At 39.5% G+C, this 23,608-nt stretch overlaps 1 protein-coding gene across 1 annotated transcript; it reads left to right on the top strand.

The window, feature by feature from the left end:
- The first annotated feature begins 724 nt into the window (after positions 1 to 724).
- rab21 (RAB21, member RAS oncogene family) lies at positions 725 to 22,532 on the top strand. Its single transcript, XM_088644544.1, has 7 exons — positions 725 to 1,102; positions 16,244 to 16,303; positions 16,883 to 16,990; positions 17,149 to 17,212; positions 19,119 to 19,173; positions 19,897 to 19,985; positions 21,619 to 22,532. Exons 1-7 carry the CDS (start codon positions 959 to 961, stop codon positions 21,762 to 21,764), a joined length of 666 nt encoding a protein of 221 aa, XP_088500670.1. The 5' UTR covers positions 725 to 958; the 3' UTR covers positions 21,765 to 22,532.
- The last annotated feature ends 1,076 nt before the right edge of the window (positions 22,533 to 23,608 follow it).

The following is a 23,608-nucleotide window of genomic DNA, read 5'->3' as shown; positions in this document are numbered from 1 at the left end:
TTCGATTTTTCATTCACTTCATTGTTGTTGACAAATTAATCTACGGACGTTTCGGCATTAAGTATATATGTTGGTTATTGTTCGGGTAGTTTTGTGCTAATAATCACAGTTTCTTTCAGGTCTGGATCTGTCCTGGTTCAGACCGTTGACTATTTAATAATTATTTTTCTCTGTGCATGTGTCTCAATTTTTTTTTTGCCACTGTTGTAAAAATTCAGTCTCCTCGCTAAAATGTTTTACTGTAACTGAATTTTGGAGTTTGGTAACAGAATTTCTTTGTGAAAGTAGCTGTCTTTCTGTTCAAAGGATCCTTATGGAACGATCCTCGATGTTGCTTTGTAATTGCTGTCTCTAAAAGAATAGTAACTACCTAAATGCAATTTGTGAGTACTGCCTTTAACTATATATGTTTCATATTAGTTATATGCAGTGTATTTTATTACTTATAGTACATTATAGATTTGTTGCAATATTTAAACGTATAAACCGTGATTTATATCAAAGTAACACAGCAGACTCGTTATTTTGCATTATTTATGCAAGAGGACGAACATCTAGGACTCCTTTTCCTCTTTAGATGCTTCATTCTTACTCATTATATCGGCGTCCTGTAGATATTGCAAATCTTGCACCGTTCAACTACGTGATTCAAAGCACCGTCAGCTCCTGTTTTAACTAGCACTTTCGACAGCCTCTGCCCAGTTCATCATATGATCCCTGGAGCATGACGTAGAGGAAGGAGACGCCATTAGACAGGGTGAAAGAGAGAGAGCGAGCGCCTGATTGTCAGATACTGAGGCGCTGTTATTGACATAAGCCCCCTTGTTATTCATCGGGATTTCATCCCCCGTGGGTTTCTGTCCGCAGCTGTTCTTTTTGCCACTTAAATGTCTGATGTGACGCGCAGGCTGGGGTTGTGCTGAGTTACTTTTATTCCTGATTAAGGAAGAATTTCACGATGGCGGCTGGTGGAGCTGGAGTCGGTAATAAAACCTACTCTTTCAAGGTGGTCTTGTTGGGAGAAGGCTGTGTGGGGAAGACGTCGTTAGTTCTGCGGTACTGCGAGAATAAATTCAACGACAAACACATTACGACGCTGCAGGTTCGTAAATGGCTTTTTATTCACTACTGGGCAAGGAGGGGTTAAGTGTGTTGTTTATTTAAATTAAAACCCCCTTAGAAGCCCTAGGCAAGCTGGCCTAATGACACCTGGGGTCGGCGGACATCGCCTCAGACGGAGGTGAAGTGCACAGTTACAGAGATACGTCGCTAATGGGTGTGTGTAGGTGTCTGCGTTAAATAGGTGGATGTATGTATTTTATACGTACGTACAAAACTGAATAGTAAGTGTTAGTATCGTAGTCACGTGTATTTTGTATAGAAATAGGTGTTGGCATTTTAAGAACGCCTAGAGTTGTGCTTTAGGCAAGAAGTGTTTAAGGCCCAACTGCTTAACCCTACTACTTACACCATAACTTGTGCTTTGGTAGCAACACTAAACGCTATAAACAAGGCCTGGGAAAACTGTAGGAAGGTGAACGAATGGTTACATCGCTGATCACCCAATTAAATCGGGAGATCCAGTTTAAATCAGATAGTACAGGATATAGGCCAAGTATTACCCATTATGCAGTTCAGATTCGCCCTAACGACATCATTACGAGTTAATTGGCTGGTGTACAAGTGTTCCTAATTTAAATATTTTTTTTCGATTATTCTTGCCTTCGATTGATATTGGCACTCCTTCTTTTCAGAAAAATGAACTTGTTTTGATTTCCTGCCTCTAATACATCTGTCTATTGAGAACTAATTCTGGTAAAGCTACACTTTAGTTTTCCTTGGGAGTCTGAAGCTTGAGCAAAACTACGCCTGTTAATCTGAGTGTTGGTGAATTAGTGAGGGAGCACATCTCTTCCTGTAGGCCATGATGCATCCACCCTGTGCTCTCTACAGATCTCTTGCCAGATGTAAAGCACTATGGACTCTGTAGAGATTTAGGAAGAAACAGTACTGTAGACAATGACAACACTAATCTAGGATATTACATTATTGGCACATTCACTAAAGATGGGGGTATTTTTGTGTATATTCTGAGAGTGTTTTTTATTTAAAGAAGTGAGTAAGTCAGCTGTTCTGTATTTTACTCTTTATTGAAATTGAAGTTATTTCAACAGGAGTTTTAAAGATCTTCCTGAATTTTATACATTTAACTTCCTGTGAGCAGAATCTTCAGTATAGAAAACGTCATGAACGACATTCTCTTCTGTCCGTCAACAGTTATCGATGGAGACCTGCTTTTGCCACTACTAGGTCAACTGCCGGTCCGTTTTCATGAATCTCCTGTGTGGAACGTTTGGATAGAAGTGCCGACCACCCTAGAGAGCCTCCTCTTATTTGTACCTGGGCCTTCTGTTAAATAAAGAGGAACTTGGATAGTTAAGAAGGGACATCGCAGTTTTAGCCAAGCAGCTCCCGCAGTTCATCTACTGTGCACGTTGTTGTGCGGGGGGGGAGAAACATGTCCTCCGATGGGAAGAGTGGAGCATGTCGCAGATTAGTCCCGGGAGCTGCTACAATTTGGCAGGCTGAGGGTACCCTGAAGCCATGCGTTAATCAGGCCCCCTGCTCTTGTATGCTGTGTGAAGTAACAGCATTGAGTGAAGGGCCGACAGCTGATATCGACAGTGCCATGATGTGGCGTAAGAACTACGGAAGATGGCGATCTCTGGCGCCTGAGCGTTCCTTTCCCAGCTTGTCCTCGCACAAGTGCATGGCTGAGCTTGAGAAGGAGTGGCCGGCTCTGGGGAGCTGAGCCGTGACACAGTGACGCTTTCTGAATTCAGACCAGTAACTCCAGCTTGTCGGGCACTTCCTCAACCCCAAGTGGAATCTTTTTCCAGATGAACTGCTTAATGGCCAACTGTTTTTTTTTTTAATTGTAAGGAAGCACATGAGTGTGATAAGTTGGATCCCTGGATTGTTCTATTGGTAATTTCTAGATGGGACGTACAAAGGGAAGCAGAGCTGAGCACTTTGGTGAACCCATCTCGCAGCTAAAGAATCGGCTTGGTAGCCTTTTGCAACTGAGTCTCCTTCTTGTGAGTGATTTCACTGCCGCTCCCCTACTGTGGCTCACTGCCCTCTTTCACTGTTCAGTCAGCCTTACAGCCTTAGTGGGGCCAGCAGGGGGCGCTCACCCTGCAGTACACATGGGTCCTAATGCCCCAGTATAGTGACGGGGACACTATACTGTAAACAGGCGCCGTCCTTCGGATGAGACGTAAAACCGAGGTCCTGACTCTCTGTGGTCATTAAAAATCCCAGGGTGATGCTCGAAAAGAGTAGGGGTGTGACCCCAGCGTCCCATTGGCCCTCACCAATCATGGCCTCCTAATAATCCCCATCTATGAATTGGGTTCATTACTCTGCTCTCCTCCCCACTGATAGCTGATGTGTGGTGAGCGTTCTGGCGCACTATGGCTGCCGTCGCATCATCCAGGTGGGGCTGCCATTGGTGGTGGTGGAGGGGAGTCCCCATTACCTGTAAAGCGCTTTGAGTGGAGTGTCCAGAAAAAGCACTATATAAGTGTAAGCAATTATTATTATTATTATTATTATTATTATTATTATTATTACAGCCTCCTTGTTTTACCTTGTGGTGACAGGTTTCAGGTGCCCTGTTGCCCTTTTGGTATGCAAACACAATCTGCTTGTTGTTGTTTTGTCATCTAAAATGCACCTTAATGTTAAGCCTCTTCATCAGGGTTTTCGTTTACTAAAAATGAAAGGTTTTTTTCCCTCCCCATCATTCCTCAGCATATATATAGCATATAGTGTTCTGATGTATAACATATAGTGTTAACAATCAGAAAGACCACCAAAACTAAAATTATTCTGCAGCTAGGATCACACATTCTCCCTTCCCTTAACGACAGACTACTGTTCTTTTAAATTTTCTCCATTCATTGGAAGTTTCATTTCACACCTCCCTGCACCCATTCTGACTTCACACCTCTTGATTGGCCTCTCTTTCTGTCCCCTGCTCCCGTCTCTCACTCCTCCTCCCTCCCAACCTTTGTTCTCCCGCTACTTTACCTTTGCCTACTGCCCTGTCTCTCTCACACCTGAAGAAGGCTCCACGGCCGAAACGTTGTGTTCTTTCTTCTTTTTTTCAGCATGGAATAAACCTATTACTTGTTCCTTATATAGCATATAGACAACAACAGTTGTGTAAAGTGGATATGGAGCAGAACTTAATGGGGAAGCCTCTTTTTCTTTGAGTGAGGTTTACTAGAATAAGAACTTCACATTCATGCTTGCTAGTTCTAAAGCTAGTTTTAGTATTCAGAAATATTGAATGAGTTTATGGAAAGCTCTGCGTGAACCTTTGTGTTTCTGTTTGGATCTGGAATAAGTAGTATTGTAAGATCCTTTTTTACTTGTAGAAACCATGGTTCTGTCTTTTGGAATAAATGCACTGACAGCCTCCTCTTCCTGCATGTAGGTGTTCACATTTCCTGAGTGATTGCCTTGGTTTGTCATTTGGCCTTGTTGGTAGACATAAGTATGTTGTAGCTTACTCTGTTTCAGACTCATTGGAATTACTTTTAATTTCCATGATGGGTAGACTTTTTTAGTTTTTAATTTAATAATGTCATTTTTTGTGGTCTGTTTACTGGTCTCTAGAGTTGATTTCTAGGATGTAAAATATTTAATTGTGTGTTATGGAAACAAAAATGGTTTCATGCAGTATGACCGAAGAAACAGTGCAACTTTAATTATTTAACTAACATAATTCAGTTGAGTTGGGTGGGAGGCTTCTCAGAGTAGGCAGCATCTAAATTAGTAGTATTGTAAGTTAGTAGTATTATGTAAAATCTGTAAATATGTAATTTTGACAATGGCCATTGATAAACTTGTTGATAAACTGTTTGAATGGAGAATTTCCTGTTTTAAATCTTCTGATTGTGGATACTTTATTGACCCAATATCTGTGCATGTGCATAACAATGTTCATTTTGTTAAAAATGAAGAATACTTTTAATAGTCTTCTTTAAAATGGTCTTACCTACGGTAGCATAAAGACAGTGTAGACCTACATGAAGTACTATGTAAATTTAGTAATAGGCCTGACAACATAACTTTTAATAGAGGAAGTGGCGAAAGGCTCCTTCTCTAGGTTTCAGACTTTGTGGCTGGTTATTTCATCAGTTCTGTGAATGTGGCACAGTGCTACACATCACATCAGTGCTACATTAGAATTTGGGAACTTGAGTTTTTTGTCAATCAGACTAGGCGTTGCCAGTGATGCATTTCAGTCCAGTTGACAGTTATTACTTCAGTATGATTGCACCACCAACCACCTGCTTTGGAATCAACTGCCAGAATGAAAGGATTTGTTTCAGTGTGGTGCATGAAGTCTTTGTGTAGGGCCTTTAGCGTCTTCTACAGAGGGCCTACAGACCCACTCCTGAATAATGCAGCTGGGATCCTCTATGGTTGCTGCTGTGGGCCCAGACTATGAAAGGAGAAAGGAAAGCTGGGGCTGTTCCAGAATTCTCAGACTTACATAGTCAACAGAATTTGATATCGATTTTCTTATAAGCGTACCTTTTTGTATAGACAGTTTTTAATGGCTTGAATGTTTGTGTGTGGAGATATATAGCGTATATTTGCATTGAATATGAGCTTTTTAATAAAAATTAGAGAATGATACATGAACTCGCTGTATTTAGAATTGCTCCCTCACAGCGCTGGAGCCCTGGGCTCAATTTGGTATCTGGGTTGCTATCTGTGGAGTTTTTATGCTCTCCGCATGTTCATGTGGGTTTCCTCTGAATGCTGTGGTTTCATCCCACAGTCCAAAAATGAACTTTTTAAACATCATTAGCCTCTGAGAGGCGTGAGATGGGCTGGCATCCTATCTAGGGTGTACCCTGCCTTGTGTCCAAACAAGGTTGCTGGTTGGAATAGGCTCCAGCTTCCCCACAAACCTGAATTGGATGAAGCAGTTGGAAAATGGATGGATATTTGAACTCTATTTATGAGCAATATGCTAAGCTTCTGTTTTATCACAGTGTTACTGTTTCATTCATTGCTTTAGGGGAATTCTGAGTAAGTTCAAACTAGGATGTGTTTTGGGAATTTAAATGAATGATTCCTTGTTAAGTATAATTCTTTTGTGAAAACTTCACAGACTGTGAATAGATGTTTTTTCCCTAAAATCTGTACCAAAAAAAAAGTGAATTTTTTGAACCCCTACAACTCCTGGCTGAAAGTGACAAATTTTGACTTCTTTATCACTTGTTAAAATTTGTATTCCACCAGAACAAATATTTCAGGGTGTCAGATACCATTGAACAAGTCTCCCTAAGCAGAAACTTTAAGAACAACAAATGTTTTTGCCGTCTGTGTAATAAGTCAGCATTGGAAATCTGGTCAGTTACCAGTACCTCTCATTTACTTTTTCCTAAATCAGCACGATTTTCACCTCTAGCCTTCTTTAAGCATGGTGATAAAATCAAGATTCAGTTTTGCTTGGGAGAGATCTGGAAAAAAGTTGTGCAAACAGACTGAATTTGGTCGGCCTTCCTACCATTTGAGGGCTCTTTGTTGTATGTAAATTTTATGTTGCAATGCATGGTCCATCAGGAAAAAACAGTATAAAAGTAGGGCAAGCCTGCAAACTCCTCACTGACAGCATGGCTAGCCATCTCCTGACCACTAGCTTTTTTCAGGATGGTGACCGGCGAAGAGGGGAAGTGGTGTATGCTCATACAAGTAAAGCTGAAAGAAGCCACTCTAATAAAAAAGGATTCGTTTCATGTTTAAATGTTTACTAAAGATGCTTACAAAAGCATTCTTCTAATAAGCATAGATGAATGGTTATATTCTGGCCAACATAGCTTTTGGCGTGTTTGTCGCAGTTTTCGAAATAGCTGTGTGCATCTTTGCAGTAACCCAAGATTGTAAGGGAACATATCTGCACTTTTTTAGAAGCCATAGAAAAACTCTGTACAACACAATATACTGATGGGGGTGGGGGGGAAAGAAACGCAATGGAATGAGAATACTATAGTTATAGCTTATGTACTTTCACAAATAGTAGTCAATTTGTTTTAAGCCCCCTGACCAGCAATACAGCTTGTGCAGTGAGGCATTGCAACTTGCCAATCGCATAAAAGCTAGTAAAAGCTAGTTCACTTTTGCCCAATGAGGTCCAGGTGCAAAAATGCCTGATCAAATCACCTTTAAAAAGGCCTTAATTCAAAGCTTAGGTCATTGCAAGAAAAAGGCCACACTTAGTCAGTTTTCTGTGCATTCCATAATGCCTTGATTGTCACCAGAAGCAAGCGAGAGGGCCATTGGCATGCTAAAGGCAGGCGTGTCATGTGCCAGCATTGCCAGACACTATGGAGTAAGCCGCTCACTGTGTCCTGACTGCAGAGAAGGTTTCATCAGACCGGCAGGACAGATGACCGTCCAAGATCCGGTCGCCCTCGAGTGACCACAGCAGAGCAGGACCGACGCATCAGACTGGTCCATCTGAGAGATCGTTTCAGATCTGTCACCCGTACTGCTGCTGAAACTGCCGGCAGACCCAATGCCCGCATCAGTGACAGGACAGTGAGGCTCCATGCTGCTGGCCTTAGAGCAAGGCGACCTGTCAGAGGCCCTCTGCTCACACCTCCTAGATGTCACACCCGACTGGCTTGGGCCAGACAGAGGCTGTGATGGACTCGTCAGCAGTGGCCTCGTCAGGTCCTCTTCACGCATGAGTCACTCTTCAGCCTGTTCCACGCAGAGTGTGGAGGAGGAGGTGGTGATGCGTTTCTTTTTTCCATCGGCATATATAATAAAGAAATGTGTTTTATTTAAAATAGGTAAACCAATAACAGAGTTAGGCTACAACTGGGTCAGTTGCCTTTATATGGATTATGACACATTGACTGGATCATACATTTTTCTGAAAACATACAATGCACTCTATTCCAAGAATACCTAAAAATATAACAGGAATCCTATTGTTTAGATCAGGAAGTGTGCATTGCTTCAACTTAATTCTTCAACCCACATGAAATTTCGGCAAGCATAATAATGCATTAAAAGAGAATGCACTAAAGATGTAGATCATCTTAATATGTTTCGTGTTGCACAACTTATCTAGTTGGTCTTGAAAGCTTTTTTACTGTTCTACACATGAAAACTGAGTCTGTACACGGAGCAGTGGCTTAATTGTACACTGATGTTTTGCAGTTGCTTTCCATGGAGAAAGACATAGTTAAGAAAGTGGTTGTGTGAGCTGCAAATGCGTTGAATAATCCCACCAACAAAGAAATGAAACTGCCAAATGGACAAGATGGGCTGCATGGTCTTCTCTCATCTGCAGCCTTTCTTGTGTTTTTATCTAATGTTCCTCTCTAAGCTGTCCCATGGTGCGTCAGTCAGTCTGCTGGCTGCACACCTCGTAAACAGAAGAAATTAATTCAAAGGAAGAAATTTAAATGACTCGTTGTGGATGCTCATTTGATTTGACCGCTTTCCCTTTATCTCAATATAGTTCTTTCACATGTTCATTCTATTATTGTGTTTGATGCTAAATGTATTGAAATTAAACACAGTTTGATAGCAGGATGGCCTTATCTTGATTTAAAAGTGATTTTCTTTTCTACATCAAAAGGCTATACTTGCCCTGCAATGGACTAGGGAGTACAAGGCAAGGCCATTTGACTCGTCTAGTCATATGTTGTTGATTTGGTTTTTAATAGCTAATTGATTTGAGGATCTTTTCCATCTTAAAAATAGATTTGATAGATTTGATCCTCAGATCAGTTACCTATTATAAACCTTGAATGAAGTCCTTGATTTGTTCAAGACTCTCTCAACCATTTGTGTAAAGCACCTCCTGTTCTCTTCTATATAGAGCTAAGAGAGAGATCACTTTATTGGCCATATACAATTTCTTGCATTAGGAATTTTTTTTCACATATCCCAGCTTGCTCTCCATGAGAGACACAAGCACACAGACAGGGAGAGAGAAGCTTGGGGTCAGAGCGCAGGATCAGCCATTTATACGGCGCCCCTGGAGCAGTTGGAGTTAAGGGCCTTGCTCAGGGGCCCAATAGAGTAGGATTCCCCGTGGGATTTGAACTGGCAACCTTCCAGCCACAGGCGCAGATCCGTAGCCACAGAGTCACCGTTCCGCCCCCACTTAATGCATTCAGTGCATTATATGCCCTTATTCTTACTTTCCTTCTGCATCCTCTGGATCGTAGTGTCAAATTCTCTAGCCCATTTTCTTCTTGACACCCTGCTCTTTCAGGATGAGCTCCAGGGTGCAGTGTTCCTCACCAGCATAAGTGACGTCCTGATGATTTAAGGAATTCTACTCTTATGATTTTTTTTAGTGTCCCTCAACAATGTTTGTTAAGGGGAATATAGTACGACTGATTGGTTTTACTTCCACTTCCAATAAATTGCGTCCAAAGCATTTTTCTGGCTTTTGTATTTTAGCTTAGCAAGCCTTTCAGAATGATCACCGCTCCCTTCCTCACCATGAGTGAGGTCTTGAAAGCACCCTGAAAGGAAGCCCAAGATTCATTGCTTTGTCTGTCAAAATATAAAACTTTCACAGTAGTGACATAGAAATGCACGAATGTGATGATTGGGTGGGATATAAGCAAGGCATTACTGTATAGGTTTTATTGGTTGTGTCACTGAATTCCCGAGTTTAGCTGCTGCTATAGCCCCAAACTGATTTTGTTCTCGGATAGCAGAAGAGCAGTGACTTTGCTTGGGCTGTTGCCTAGTTATGTAAACTAGCTCACATGATAATGGCGTATTGGTATGGAGATATAAACAGTGTGCAGTACTTTGTGGTTTTTTTATTGTGTTGCGAAAAGTCATGGGAATGCAAAATTATTTTAAAGAAATTGATCTTGTTTTACATCATAACAGTTTCCATATCTGTTACAGCAAGGTTTTATTTAGTATGTTTTCTTTGTAAATCTAGGATTACTGCAGATTATCTTCTGAAGAAATGGCAAATAACTTTAAAGTTCAGTGTCCAATAAAAGTGCTCTGTTTTTACCTCCTACATTACTGCAGTCTCTAATTAGACTCAATTGCTGAGAAATAACTGTTTATGCTCTAGCTTTTCAGAATCCCAGTTTGTGAGAGTCCAGTTCATTTACAGGTACATGTTCTTGGCTGAATGGAACCAGAGGTGATAGATGAGAGGGTTCAGTCAGCGTGTCAGTGAGTGAAGCTGTTGGAGTGGGAGATCCAGACTGCCTCTGGCTACCGGTATCAGTGGGGTGTAAGAGAAGAAAGCTTTGTGTTTGGTTTTCCTAGAGCCTTCCTTCATGTGGTCAGGAAGGACTAGCAGCCCCTGAGAGCATCAGCCGAGTTTCTGAAGCAGCATGAGAGATACCAAGGCCGGGTGGCAAGAAGCATTGCTTTTGCTCAGTTAGATCGGAGCTCTGTGGAGAGACTGGTACGGCTTTCCACACTATGACAGAGAAAGCCAAGAGAGACGGCAATATTCTGAATATAGGAACCCCAAAGTGAACAGTGGAATTCTTCCCTGAAGACACTCCGCCCTCTTAAAAAGCGGTAGAGAAATCTTCTATGTCATCCTGGAGTGTGTTAGGACAGGCTTGCTGAAGAGTGAGAGCTGAGATTGTGAGACGCAGGTAGTGGCAGATGAATTACCTCGTGAGAAAACGGGCTGTCGCATAGGGAAACGTTAGTCCTGTGAGAGAAGAAGAGCTGGGCAGCAGAAGAGCCTGAATATGCGATGTCTCGCACAGAGTGAGAGTGATTCACAACTGGGCACCATTCAGAAGAGCTCTTCCCATGGAGGAGTGGACAAGGACTGGGATCAAAGTGATTCTTGACTTGAGCAGGTCCGCTGTTAGACTGTGAAGAGGTTAAATTGGAATAACTGTGAAAGAAGAAAAGCTGAAAAGGAAGCCAGGAGTCAGGACTGACGCACGAGTTTGGGTAAGCAGGTTGCGCTACTCATCTCACAGGTGCCGAGTACAAGCCTGTCCCTGTAGTTTGTCATCAGAGTAACAGTGACCTTCCTACAACAATTGAGAAATATTATTCCAGTTTCACTTATGTAATGTCACTGGAGTACTGCATTCAGTTTCCGAAAAGTTTTGCAAACAAAAAGCTCACTCCACAGTCCTACATTCAAACATTGCACTCTTGAGCGTTCACGTCCACTGGTTTTGATGTTTCGATATGCAAGTGCCGTCATGTATATTAAGGCAGCCTGATGGATCTGTTTAAATACCGGGGCAGAAGCTGCGAGTGCAGTGAAGCAACATGGTAAGATTCCCAGAAAAAGAAAATGAAGATTGTTTTTCAAACAGATTTCACTAAAAGCTAGTGAAAAATAAGCAGGGAAAAACATGTACTGAAATACTTACAGATTGCTAAATTCTAGTTTAATTCGTCACAGCTTTTAGTTGTCTTCTGATTCTTGTTTGATGCAGTACAGTTGTGCTAAAAACAAAGAACAGCTCATTTGATAAGAATTTCTTGTTTTAGCTCATTTAGTTTCTTTAATACTCGCCAGCTTCAGAGTATACAAGCCTAATGTTTCTGTCTGTGTGAACGTCTGGCTTAGAAAACATTTCAGGAGAAAAGTGGTAATTTAAACAAATTGGTGGGTAATGTTATGTAATGGAGTTTGCCTATGTGGCAGGACAGTATATTTAGGGCAACCTGTGTTTTTATACTACAACCCCAGTTTCCTCGTCCAGGCCACGCACAATCCCTGCGGCTTTCTTTCCTGGCCTTGTTACTGTTGTGTGATCGACTCAGGTCTCACAGGTTTAATTTCCAGTCTATAGGTACATCTCAGAACCGGAGTAAAAACCTTTACCCACGCATCCCTGATGTTCTAAAAATAATGCAGATGTAAAAAGTTCAAAATTAGGTGTGGAGATATTTTTTTTGTGGTTAGTTTTAAATTCTACAGCAATACTTAAGTAATCCAATGCTATAATGTTTGATTCTTAATTCGATGGAAAAAATGACAGTGGTAAAAGTCCTCCCGAGTTTTGCAGAAACTGGGTTTACAGTTTGTGATTCATGTCCAAGCTCCTGAATACCCATCATCTCTCCTTGTAGTTTTGCATCAGTCATGGGTTTTGTTGTCCAGAGTTTGGGGCCACTGCAGTATGTATCCTCCACATTCCTCTGTGGTGTTAAAATGTGTTGCAGTATGAGTCAAGTGCCGATAGAAGCTGCAGTAAAATGTTCAAAGTGGTAATGGAGTGCCATTGACCTCCTTGTTTCCCCGTGATAATTTATTGTGTTTGCTAAGCACTTCTTTATTGATTTGTACAGAAATATCTCCAGCAGGTGGGCGAGCCATTAGTGCAGCAGGTATCTGTCCAAGACTGCTTGCTTTCTGCTATTCTTAGGTTCCATTCAGATAGACTTAAATCTTGGCGCTGTCACTGAGGCGCCATATTCTGCTGTGTGAATTTCTCTGGACAGCAGGTACCCAGCAGAGAGGATTTAACTGCCCTGCCCTGCTGAAGAGGTGTTCTGTTGCAGTGTGAAGAGTCTAGGCGCTGCTGTAGTGGGTGGATCTATCATTGCATGATCACGGCCCGAGCACCCTTGATCATTATCACGACTTCCGACAAGTGCATACTGCTTGAACTTCTCATCAGTACTTATGTATTTTTTTAAAAAACTTGGAAGACGTGGAGCTGCGGATGTGCAGCTGGAGGAAATGTGAACCTTTATGATTTACTCCACTTGCAGTGCATGAGGTGGGAGTCTGAAGCCATGAAGTTTTCATTCGAACCTCTGATTAGAGAAATGACCCCAAACAACGTACCTAATAATCTTAAAAAGGTCTGTTGTTCTTTTCTAGGTGTGCTTCTTTAACCATTAGAGCTTTGATATGATTTATTAGTGTAAGCTAATAAGCATTTTGCTGTTGTTTTTCCTATTTAGAGGTCAGTAAGAAATCGGACGTCGCCGTTCTTTGTCAGAGCAAGGTCGGTGTGAACGTGTCCTTGTAGAAATGGAAGACTCCACCATCAGTTTCTTGTTCCAGCAGTATTATGCGGACAACCTTACACTTTACTGTCTGAGAGAGTGTGTTATGCGAATGTGGGAAAAAAAGAAGGCTTATTAATTTCCCACTGCTGGGAAAGAGGTGTGTCTGTTGGTGTTTTCTTCCCAGGCTACACTAATAATGAGATGGGTGAAAAAGAAATGTCCCGTTTCTTTGAAATTGCAAGGTAATGTATTAGAGTAGAAATCCTGTCTTAACATGAAAGAGGGTGCAGGCTGTTCTGTGTTTTATAGATATACTTTAAAAAAATGATATATATTTGGTTCAAGGTGCCTAGCAGCAGTGGTAGTTGCTGGAAGTTTCTGGGGTAACAAACACAGGAGATACTTTGAGGATGAATTGTTTTGCATAATTTTATCATTACAATGCAATAGGAACTCAAAGCATCTTTACTGACTGAATCCTTGTGTGAGTTGCAATCCTATGTTGTTTTGGAAGGTTTCTCGTAAGAGTATAGTGGCAATTTACTCACCTTCTCCTGCAAATCAAACTTGTACCCACAAGCACTTGCAAGTATAACATTTCAAAAGTGTCAACACTGGGTTAACCACTTTCTTGGAATGTAGATTTGGCCCTTTAGTCCAAATTTCCTTGGTCCTTTGTCACAGCAGCAACCTCTGGGACTTGTGTGCAGCGACATTGAGAAACGCCGTTGTGAGGTGCTTATGTTCTTGTCAGATGATGAATGCTCCTAGCAAATGAGCTTGTCACAGGAAGGAATATACATGTTCCCTGTAGGATCGCATTAAACAGTAACACAATTGGTAATTCCAAATTTATTAAAACTTTAACCTCTGTTAAGAAACTCAAGAAGTAGTTGACTTCATTTTTAAGGGAGTGCATTGTTAGTGGTATAACATTATTCTGCATGTGCACTGATCGCCACCTAAGCCAGATGTTTTTGTCTGCTGTACATATCTGCCTGTCTTTGTTTGGACCCTTGGTTATGCTCTTCTAAGTTATTGCTTTTCACATCCCAGTGTTTTCATGTTTTCCAAGTATTGGATTTCAGATGGCTTAATTTGTTGATGATAATCTCCGAACTTTGACCCCCTAGATTCTGGTTGCAATTACAACCAGCGTGGTCAGACTGTAATTCTAGAATCTTTCCATGCACATGTGATTGAGCATGTGCTAGTCTCATGATAGGATATGCTTTTAGCAATTACATGGATCCAGTAATGCAAGTAGCATATGCTGTAGATATCTTAATATCTACTTTATACCATTTTTATGGGTTTTTCTTTCTCGCATTTTTTTTGTGTAACTTTGAAACAAGACTTGAATTAAGACACTTAAACTTCCTCTTCATATGGTAACTTTGTGCTATAGAATGTGCAAGAAAGTCTTATAAAAGAGGAACTCATCCAACTCGTTCTTAAAAGACTTACATGCTCTTTTTTGGGGTTACCTGAATGAGCATGTTTTTGTATCAAAATGTAAGCTCCTGACTTTGTATGCTGAGGAATGGCTATCTGAGTTTTGAGAGTTCAATCTGTAACTCCATGAAAAAAACTTTTTTCTGTTTTTTTTCTGTGAGTGCAAGAGCATACATTTGTGCCTTTTTCTTCTGTTGATGTCCAGTAGGCTTCAAACCTATCAACACGAAAACCTGCCAAAAAAGACATTTCATAAATAAACTGTTATACCACTTAGGTATGCATAATATGTAAATATAATCAATTAAAAACCCAGCCATTAAAACTGGAGATATCAGAAAAGGATGCAACATTTCAAGAAATTGAAATGTTTTTAAGAAGGCATCATTTTTTAAGCAAATCATACTGTTTTCTCTATCTGTTCCTTATAATTTGATCTCCATTTCTATTTCTGAGTTTATTGGTTCAACTCTTAACAGTGTACATAAAGAGGAGTTGCTAACTTGAAAACAAAAAAAAAAGTAGTCTGAAGTAACTGTTGATTAGCTGTTTTAGGCACCATTCATAGTTCTACTATGCAGTTTCAGTTCTGGTTTTATTCCTTTCTTTACAACTTCAATACCAGTTATCTTCTGTGATAGAAGACGGTACTTGCCTCTTAACCTAATACTGGCATTAAATCTGTGACTGTTACCCCATTGTGTCTGCTGAAGCATGCCTTCCTTCTATGCGGTAATAAATAGAGGCACCAAAAAGCACTGCATGGGGAAAAAAATACATTGATTAAGTTTAATATGAAATTGTTTTTGGTCATAGGTAGCATATTAAGAAAAGAAGTGATGGAAGTGCAGTAATAGTTAAAACGTGCCTCACTTGGAGGACTTCTTGCTCTGACTGTGTTGGATGGTACTGGAATGGTGAGCATCACAGCACTGCAGTCCTGGGTTCAGTTTCAGACCTGAGGTGCCATCTGTGTCAGTTTGTATGTACTCCCCCTGTTCGTTTGGGTTTTTAGTTTCCTCTCACAGTCCAAAGACATACCAGTAGGAGAACTGGCTTCTGAAACAGCTCGGCTCAGTGTGTGTGTGTTTGTGTCTGTCTCTCCCTTGTGGTGGACTGGCATCCCATCCAGGGGATATCCCACCCTGTGCCAATTGCTTGCCAAGATAGACCCCGTTTCCCCCCTGGTTTCAAAATGGATGGATGGCATTATTCTTTCTCATTTGAGTTGGTTTTGGCATGTGTATTTAAAAAAAATAAGAGTGTGTTTTGAATACCGATAACATTTTCTTCACCTTTTGATTATTTTTTGGCAACCTGCAACTTGCTTCTTAAATTTTGCACAGTAGTTACATTTAGAAAGTCTGGCCATATTGTACGCAATCTAAAATAGAAACAACAGACCAAGAAAGAGACACATGAGCATAACTAGGGATCATAATATTTTATGCTTTCTGAGGGAGCGGTGAGCTAACTCTTTCCTTTTCGAGCAAAATGACACTATTTTTATCCATCTTGGGGAAGCCGGAGCCTGTCCTGGTAAGCAATGCATTGAGTTATTTAAAATATAAGGGTTTCCTTGGTTAAGCAGAAGTTTCAGGCTTTCTTTTTCCAGCACTTAAAATTCACATATTGCAGAATGATGTTTTCTCCCTGTACAATGTAGCTATTATAGATTAAGTTACATGTTGTAATAGTGCCTTTAAAATGTTCTTAGTATGCAGTGTGTTGTCTGAAGTATTATTTCCTCTTTTAGGCATCCTTCTTAACAAAGAAATTAAACATTGGAGGGAAAAGAGTTAACCTTGCAATATGGGTAAGTTCTTTTACACAGTCTTTTTTTTAACCTCTGAACTTTTTCCTGAAAATGTCACTGCCTAGCAAAATAAGACAAGCCTGCCATCTTGAGAATTTTCAGTTCTGGTCCTCCTAAACAGCACTTGACTTCTGTTTTCTATCTTGCAAACCTTTCTGCTCCTGAAATAAAATATTGAGCAGGTTATACATGAAGCCTTTGCTGTGTTTGGTTGCCAAATACTGTATTGTGCTTTCATTTTGATTTAAAGATCAGGTTAGGTCTCCTGAGTCACAGTTCACATACAGATAGCATTTCTATTCAGCAAAGAGCCAAGTAAATGTCACTAAACATTTTAGTAATAGATAATATAGAGCATCCAAGTCTTTTCAGAAAATAGGCACTCCTTGTTTTTCAGTACAGTAGAACCTTTTTTGTCTGTTCAGAATATAGAATTTGTCGTAGGGTATCACTTTCTGTATTTAGCTGTGGCTGTGTTTACTGATGTGATGTGCTCACTCAGACCTTTTTTTACAGTGAGATTTAATGGGTTGACTCTAGGTGTTGGAGTTATCATCTTTCTTTCTTTCTTTAATACAGGACACTGCAGGCCAAGAAAGGTTCCATGCCTTGGGTCCAATTTATTACAGAGACTCCAATGGAGCTATTTTAGTGTATGATATCACAGATGAGGATTCTTTTCAAAAGGTAGGTATGACCATTTCTTGTTTCTATATTGATAGTTCAATTTTTGTAGGGAAAAGGTGAATGCAATAAAAGTAAGGGCTGCAGTGGAAATATTTGAAAGGTAGCCGAATGGGGGGGAAAAAATGTGGCGCTACAAAACATTTTTTTTTGTCTTTTAGGTGAAGAACTGGGTAAAGGAATTAAGAAAAATGTTGGGGAATGAAATCTGTTTATGTATAGTAGGTAAGTTTACACAGTAAGAGTATTTTTTAATCAGGCTGTAATATTAATTAAAGAGCATATTGTACATTCCATCACAAAATGCACTGCAGCCTGCTTTGTTCTGGACCCTGTAGTAGTAATACGTCTTCAGAGTCTTCAGAGTACCTGCCCATGTGGCCATTGTCCCAGGCATGACGAGAAGGGTACATTGTGTTGTATCACAATACATACCAGAGTTACAAAAGTATCGCTGCATGACCTGTCTATGAGAAATGTTTATATAATAAACAATGACATGTTGATTCAACATCCCAAAATAACTGCTCCAGTGGTAAGGTGAAGGTTTCTGTTCATGAGTTTTTTTAAAAAAGACTTCATACATTATAGCTTCAAGAGGGATTTTACTTCTGTGAAAGTACTGTGCAGTTTCTTTTTTATGCCTTAATGTGTCAGACAGTGAATGTGTCCGATTTGGCTGAATACATTTTTTTTTTTAGTTTGAATCTTGGGCTTGGAATTTTTTTGAACTTATTGAATGCGTGAAGTAGATGAATTATTTTTTATGGGGTTGATGTTACCTTATTGTGCTGTTTTTGACTTATTGCTGTGCTTTTAAACCCTGGAATAGGAGGTGATTCTTCACACAAAGGGTTCAGGGAGCCATGTTTAAGAAATTTTGGAATTCCTCAAGAACGAGTTGGATGAGTTCCTCAGATATTTCGTTTTTGATTGGAAACCAAAGGAGTTAGGCCTAATGGCCTCTTTTCACATGCAACCATGAACCTCAAAGAAGCATGTTCAAAGTTCTGAGAGTCATCCTTGGCGCTGTTGTGTGTTCCAAGCATTCATAATTTGTGTTAAGGTGTGCCCATTATTTTCAGATTCTGAATACTGTTAGGCTTTTTTGAGGTACGGTATGTGTAAAATGCCAGGCAGTTTGTTTTAAGAAGGATCCATATGTGGTTCAAACAAGCACTTTCTGCGAATATGTATAGGTGACCTCAGGCCAAAGGTGATGTTTATTGGAACCTCAAATGTTAATGGCTATGTGACAGCTGTGTATGGTTTAAGTTCAGTTTTAAGATCAGTATGATATTGTAATAAGACCTCTTTTGCACTGTTAGCAGAACTCATTTAAGTAATTTTGGCTTGCTTTTGTCTTTATTTCAATATTGTACGCAAGACATTTGTCACCGATGTACATGGTGGAAACTTCTCTACAATACTGTTAAAATAGTCTTTGAAGTGAATGTCATTCAGTGGTTTTCCCTTGAGCCTTGATTATACTGCTATGGCAGCAGTCAAAAGCAATGCATTTCTTGTATTAAATCCTTCTCTCTTGTCAACCTTTTCATTCAAAATGGATAGGAAAGGCTAGAAAATGGTTCTGCTAAAAATCTTGTATGCCTTGTGGGCTGAGATGGTCAGTGCAAATTCGGTTTGTGCCCCTTGCTGACACTGGCTGTGAATTCCTATCGATCTTGCTGGTGCTATAGTTGTGCTGGGTAAAGTGCGATGTTGGATTCTTAATCGTTTTGATCTCTGTTCCTTGTCACTCACCTGAGGGAGAGCTGTTGCTACTGGCAGTGTCTTCATCCTCAAATAGGAAATAGATCCTCTAATACTCGTATGACAGATTAACAGTCTGGAAACTGTGGCCAAGGTTATTGTGCTTATTCAACAGTGTTTTGTGTTCAAGTAGAGTCAGCACTGCCTGGTTTGTAGAGTGGTTACAGTGATGCTTCTAACTGAGAAATAGTTGCTAGTTCAGATGTTCGGTTCACACAATTGGAATGTGATTGCAATTTCTAAATCTGAATGTTTAAAAAAACAGCAGTAATACAAGGTTTAATTGGGGAAACTGCAATCCATTTACACTCATCTACAGAAATATGTGATACATTGCTTTTTGCTTGTTTGATTATAGGTAACAAAATAGACCTTGAAAAAGAGAGACATGTATCAGTTCAAGACGCAGAAGGGTAAGTTTGAATTTTAATTGTGGATTGTGCAGTTTAATCGAAGCAGTTATAAAGATACAACATTTAATTTTTAAAGGAATAGTACATTTTTTACATGCTGCAAATGTAAAAAAATATATTTTGTTAAACAATTTGCAAATGTTTTCATCTGGATCTTCAGTTTCTTTCTGCTCTTGCTGATTTTCTCATTTAATTTTTCTTTTTGTTTTCTGTCTTGTAAAAAGTGGTCGGTCATGCTGCTCTCAGGATAAATTCAAAACATTAATTTTTAAAAAACAGAAATAATGAAAATGTATGGTTTCATAGAAATGCACATTCTTCACCCGTGTAACATTACACTGGATGTGAAAATTGTGTAAGCATTTGAGATTGTTTACTTTATAACAGATGGTCACTTTGTGGAAACGATCAACTAATTCTTGGCACTTTTCAATTCAACACAGTGTTCCAGGACGTTTCAAAATGTATCCTTTTTTAACTATCTGGCCATGCGGCATCACGATATAATAGCTAGAGAGCGTATAACTGAACTATAATCTCACTGTAAGTGGTCTGGCCCTACAGTGCATGAGATCAGCAAAGTGCCAATCCTTACATTTTCCATACTGCTTTAGGTTGAATTTCACTGCTCACAGAGTACAATATTATGAATACAGTATTTTATAATAATGCTGTTTCTTATTCAAATGTGTGAGTTGCTGAACTTTTCTCTTTTACTTGCAGGTATGCGGAGTCAGTTGGGGCAAAACACTATCATACGTCAGCGAAACTAAACAAAGGAATTGAAGAATTATTTCTTGACCTCTGTAAAAGTAAGCAAATACCTGTTTCTGACTTGTTTTTGTATTTGAAAGGACCATCTAAAATTTCTTACACATATGTAAATACTAATTAGACCAATGACTTTCAATCTAAATGTACTAAAAGTACTAAAATGTACTACAGCCTGCTTTGTTCTGAACTCTTTAGTAATATAATGGGGCAGAAGACTTTGATACCTGTGGCTATACCAGGCATGATGAGAAGGGTGCATTGTATTGTATCGCAATACATACCAGTTACAAAAGTATTAAATAACCCGTCTGTATAATGACTGTATAATATCTGTCTAAACATGCCTTGCTAATATTTATATAATAAACATAAAGCTAAAAATAATGTGTAATAATAGCTGGAACAGTTGTAAAGTGAAGACTTTCAGCTAGTAACTTTTTGCCAATATCATTTTGATCGCCTTTTCCATCTGCATGTACTAGGTAGGAGGTCAAAATCCAATGAACATAGCACTGCATCTAAGTCTCCATCTTTGAAAATTGTTGATTCAGTTTGTACAACATGAATTGTATTGAATATCTCTAAAGTTCCACCTTTTTTAAAGCTTAAAGAATGTAACCCATTTTTAAACCCAAGGTTTTGACATTGCATACAGATTACCAAGAACATGTTGAGACCGGCTTTGATGACACACCACCTTAAGTGTTTTCTTGAACTGCTGTTTCAAAATTAAAAAAAAAATCCATTATTCAGTGATATTATCAGCATGTTGAAGATTATAAATATTGGATACAGATCTGTAACCTTACAGACAAGTGTGCCTGCAGAATGTGCTAATGTCTATATGCTATGAATAACATTTGAGCATATGTGCTTGATGTATGCTTGTAAGGGTGCAAACTACTTAGGCAATGTAGTTGTTTCCTTCTGGTGTTTGTGATTCAGAAAGGAATGGCATGATGCCAAGATTGAGAACAGTTTGGGCTTGTCAGCAAGTAAGGTGTGATCCTACCAAAACGTTTGCAGCATGTGTGATTGTTTCATTCTTATTTCTAGTGTGTGCCAGTTACTGGCCTACCGCACTGGCAGGTATCCCAATTTTCAATGGATTGATTGGCGTCAAAGAGTGATTTATTTTAAACTGTCTTGTTGGTGCTTCTTTTAGCACCTGTCTTCGCAGGGAGATAGTGTGCTTAATGCACTCACAATAACATAACACCTCACAAAGTGTGTGAGCAGTGCTAATCAAACACCCTTGCGGTGAACATGGATGATGATGGCAGCTTTATTCACTGATTTAGAAGTTTGTCTTGTCCAGGACTGGAACAGAGTACCCAAAGCACAGTAAAATACTTTATGTGCTGCTTCAATCCATGTGCTGAAGGGCGTTTTTCCACTGTTAATTACTGGCGGACACTGTTATAATTTCAGAGAAAAAAAATTCCTGAAAATTTAAAGACGGACATCAGGAAAAAAAGAAAATAATATCTACATTTAATGCTCCGTTTATTTTATAAAGGGTGGTTAAGTAAATGACAAGCAGCATAAAGTTATGAATTACACATCCGTACAGCTGCATGCATTTCCAGCTTGGTATTGCTGTGATTGCTTGGATTAAGTGTGACGCGAAGGAAAAAGATTTTATTTTTCTCTGTATCTTTCCATCAACAGGAATGATTGAAACTGCGCAGGCAGATGAGCGGGCGAAGGGGAATGGCTCCAGCCAGTCGGGAACGGGGCGGCGGGGGGTACAGATTGTGGACGATGAACCCCCAAACGCAGCTGCAGCTGGGGGGGGGTGCTGCTCTTCTGGCTGATCTTCCGGACTGTGGCCCTTTCTACCACCTCATTTACCTGAAGACTGCCATATTCCTAGTCACACGTTCATTCGCCCCCTTGGAGTAATACAATTAACAGTATTTTCACGTAATCACATTTATAACACTGAAGAGACTTATAAAAGTAGTGGAATGAACTGACTGGAAATTGGCGTTTTACTCTGCTTCAGTTGATTAACGAGCAATTACCAGTGGCCTCCCCCTATTGCCCCAGACCCCCCTCACCTTCATCATTTTTATTCTTGACATGGATAATGGCGCATGTAGAATTAAATTCTGTAAAAGCTGAATTTGTTTTACTTTTAAATCAGATCTTTATTATTTAATAACTTATGTGTTCTTTGGAAATCTATACCCGTTCCAGCCCTTTGTGTTCTTGTGGTAAATTGTGGCAGTTCTAAAGTATCAGCTTTTTTCATTTACATTTATCAGATAATCCACATACTATTTTTGCAGGTTTTTGCACTGGCCCATCACTATCAATGCTTTGTTATACTGTATTTCACCTTGTTTGCTGAGTTGGTATATAAAAAAAAATACATTGTACAATACTTATTAAATATTTTATCTGCTTTTACAAGCTTTGGGAAGAATCCGCAGGTGTAGAAAAGTGTACATTAGTCATGTTAATGATTGTAAAATGAAAATAACAATTGTCGGTGAAAGCACACCTTTTTGAATTGTAATTTTTTTAACTGCTAGTACCATACATGTTTTGTAATGGAACAATTATAATAATTTACAATGCATAGGTGTGAAAAGCATTTTCATTATTTTTTCAGTATTTCTATATTGGCGTACTTCCATTCAGATTCATACCAGTTGCACATGGAAATTAGTAGTTGTGTCTACTTCTGTGAAGCAGTTTGGTTTACTCATTAATACCATGCGTATGGTTACAAATGAGCGGAGGCCATTTTCTTACCTAGCTTGCTAGGTTACAGTTACGAGTACTTAGTGATCTAAGGATCTCGTTCAACCACTTTTTGAAAGAAGCCAGGGTATTAGTTTCAGCAACATACCATTGTATACTCCCACAACACTCTGTTCCTAAAAGTGCCAAGTGTCCGTGGTTTTAAATTAGTCTACTTCTACTTTCAGTAGTTGCTACTTCCGTCCCTTGATTCGTGTTTCAGTGTTGATTCTGAAGAAGTCCGTCACGTCACGTTGCTTGTCCTGTGTTGCCCTTGAAGAATTTGATTTCTTAAGCCTTTTTGTAAGGTGGTGACCACAAGTGCATGCAAAGATTCTAAATGTGCACCTGTGCAATTTTAACATCTCTTGATTTCTGTTTTATGCACTTTAGCTATAGGTCTAAATTTTTTGCTTTTTTTATTGCTTTACCCAAGTCTCTAGAAGATGTAAATGAAGCTTCACGGAGAACACCTACATTTTTATCTTGAGTTGCTTCAAGCTTAGTGTTTTCTATACATTCATAATGATTACTACATTATGAGTCAACATCTTTTCAATTCAATATTACATTTAGTATGTGTAATACAGCACGTGGTGCATGTTCAAACAGCTGCACTATATACAGTAGTAATGATATTTAGTATAGGTAAAAAAGAGGACCAGAGGAAACATACTGTATGGATTCTCTATGATCGTTTTTATCTGTGATGACCTGGAAGTGTAGACATTTGTAGAATATTTGCATTAAGCTGTTAAATTACCCACCCAGAGGCATGTGTTCCCCATGTTCATGTGAACCAGATTTAACACTTCCACAGTGCACAGTGGAACATTCCAACGTTTATTGTTTGAATAGGCCTGATAACTTTATAAACACCTAATGCCTTTACCCCACCAGGTAGTGTATT

The sequence above is a fragment of the Lepisosteus platostomus genome, chromosome 9 (assembly GCF_059453375.1).
Source record: "Lepisosteus platostomus isolate fLepPlt1 chromosome 9, fLepPlt1.hap1, whole genome shotgun sequence".
NCBI classification, from domain to species: Eukaryota; Metazoa; Chordata; class Actinopteri; order Semionotiformes; family Lepisosteidae; genus Lepisosteus; species Lepisosteus platostomus.
The sequence above is the reverse complement of the archived record's forward strand: the minus strand, read 5'-3'. Positions and strand labels throughout refer to the sequence as shown.

Excerpts from the sequence above, each read along its gene's own strand:
- rab21 (XM_088644544.1), top strand. The coding sequence starts at position 959 with ATGGCGGCTGGTGGAGCTGGAGTCGGTAATAAAACCTACTCTTTCAAG. Across the intron at positions 16,304-16,882 it reads GAGTTAACCTTGCAATATGG|GACACTGCAGGCCAAGAAAG; the intron begins GTAAGTTCTTTT and ends TCTTTAATACAG. Across the intron at positions 19,174-19,896 it reads TCAGTTCAAGACGCAGAAGG|GTATGCGGAGTCAGTTGGGG; the intron begins GTAAGTTTGAAT and ends TTTTACTTGCAG.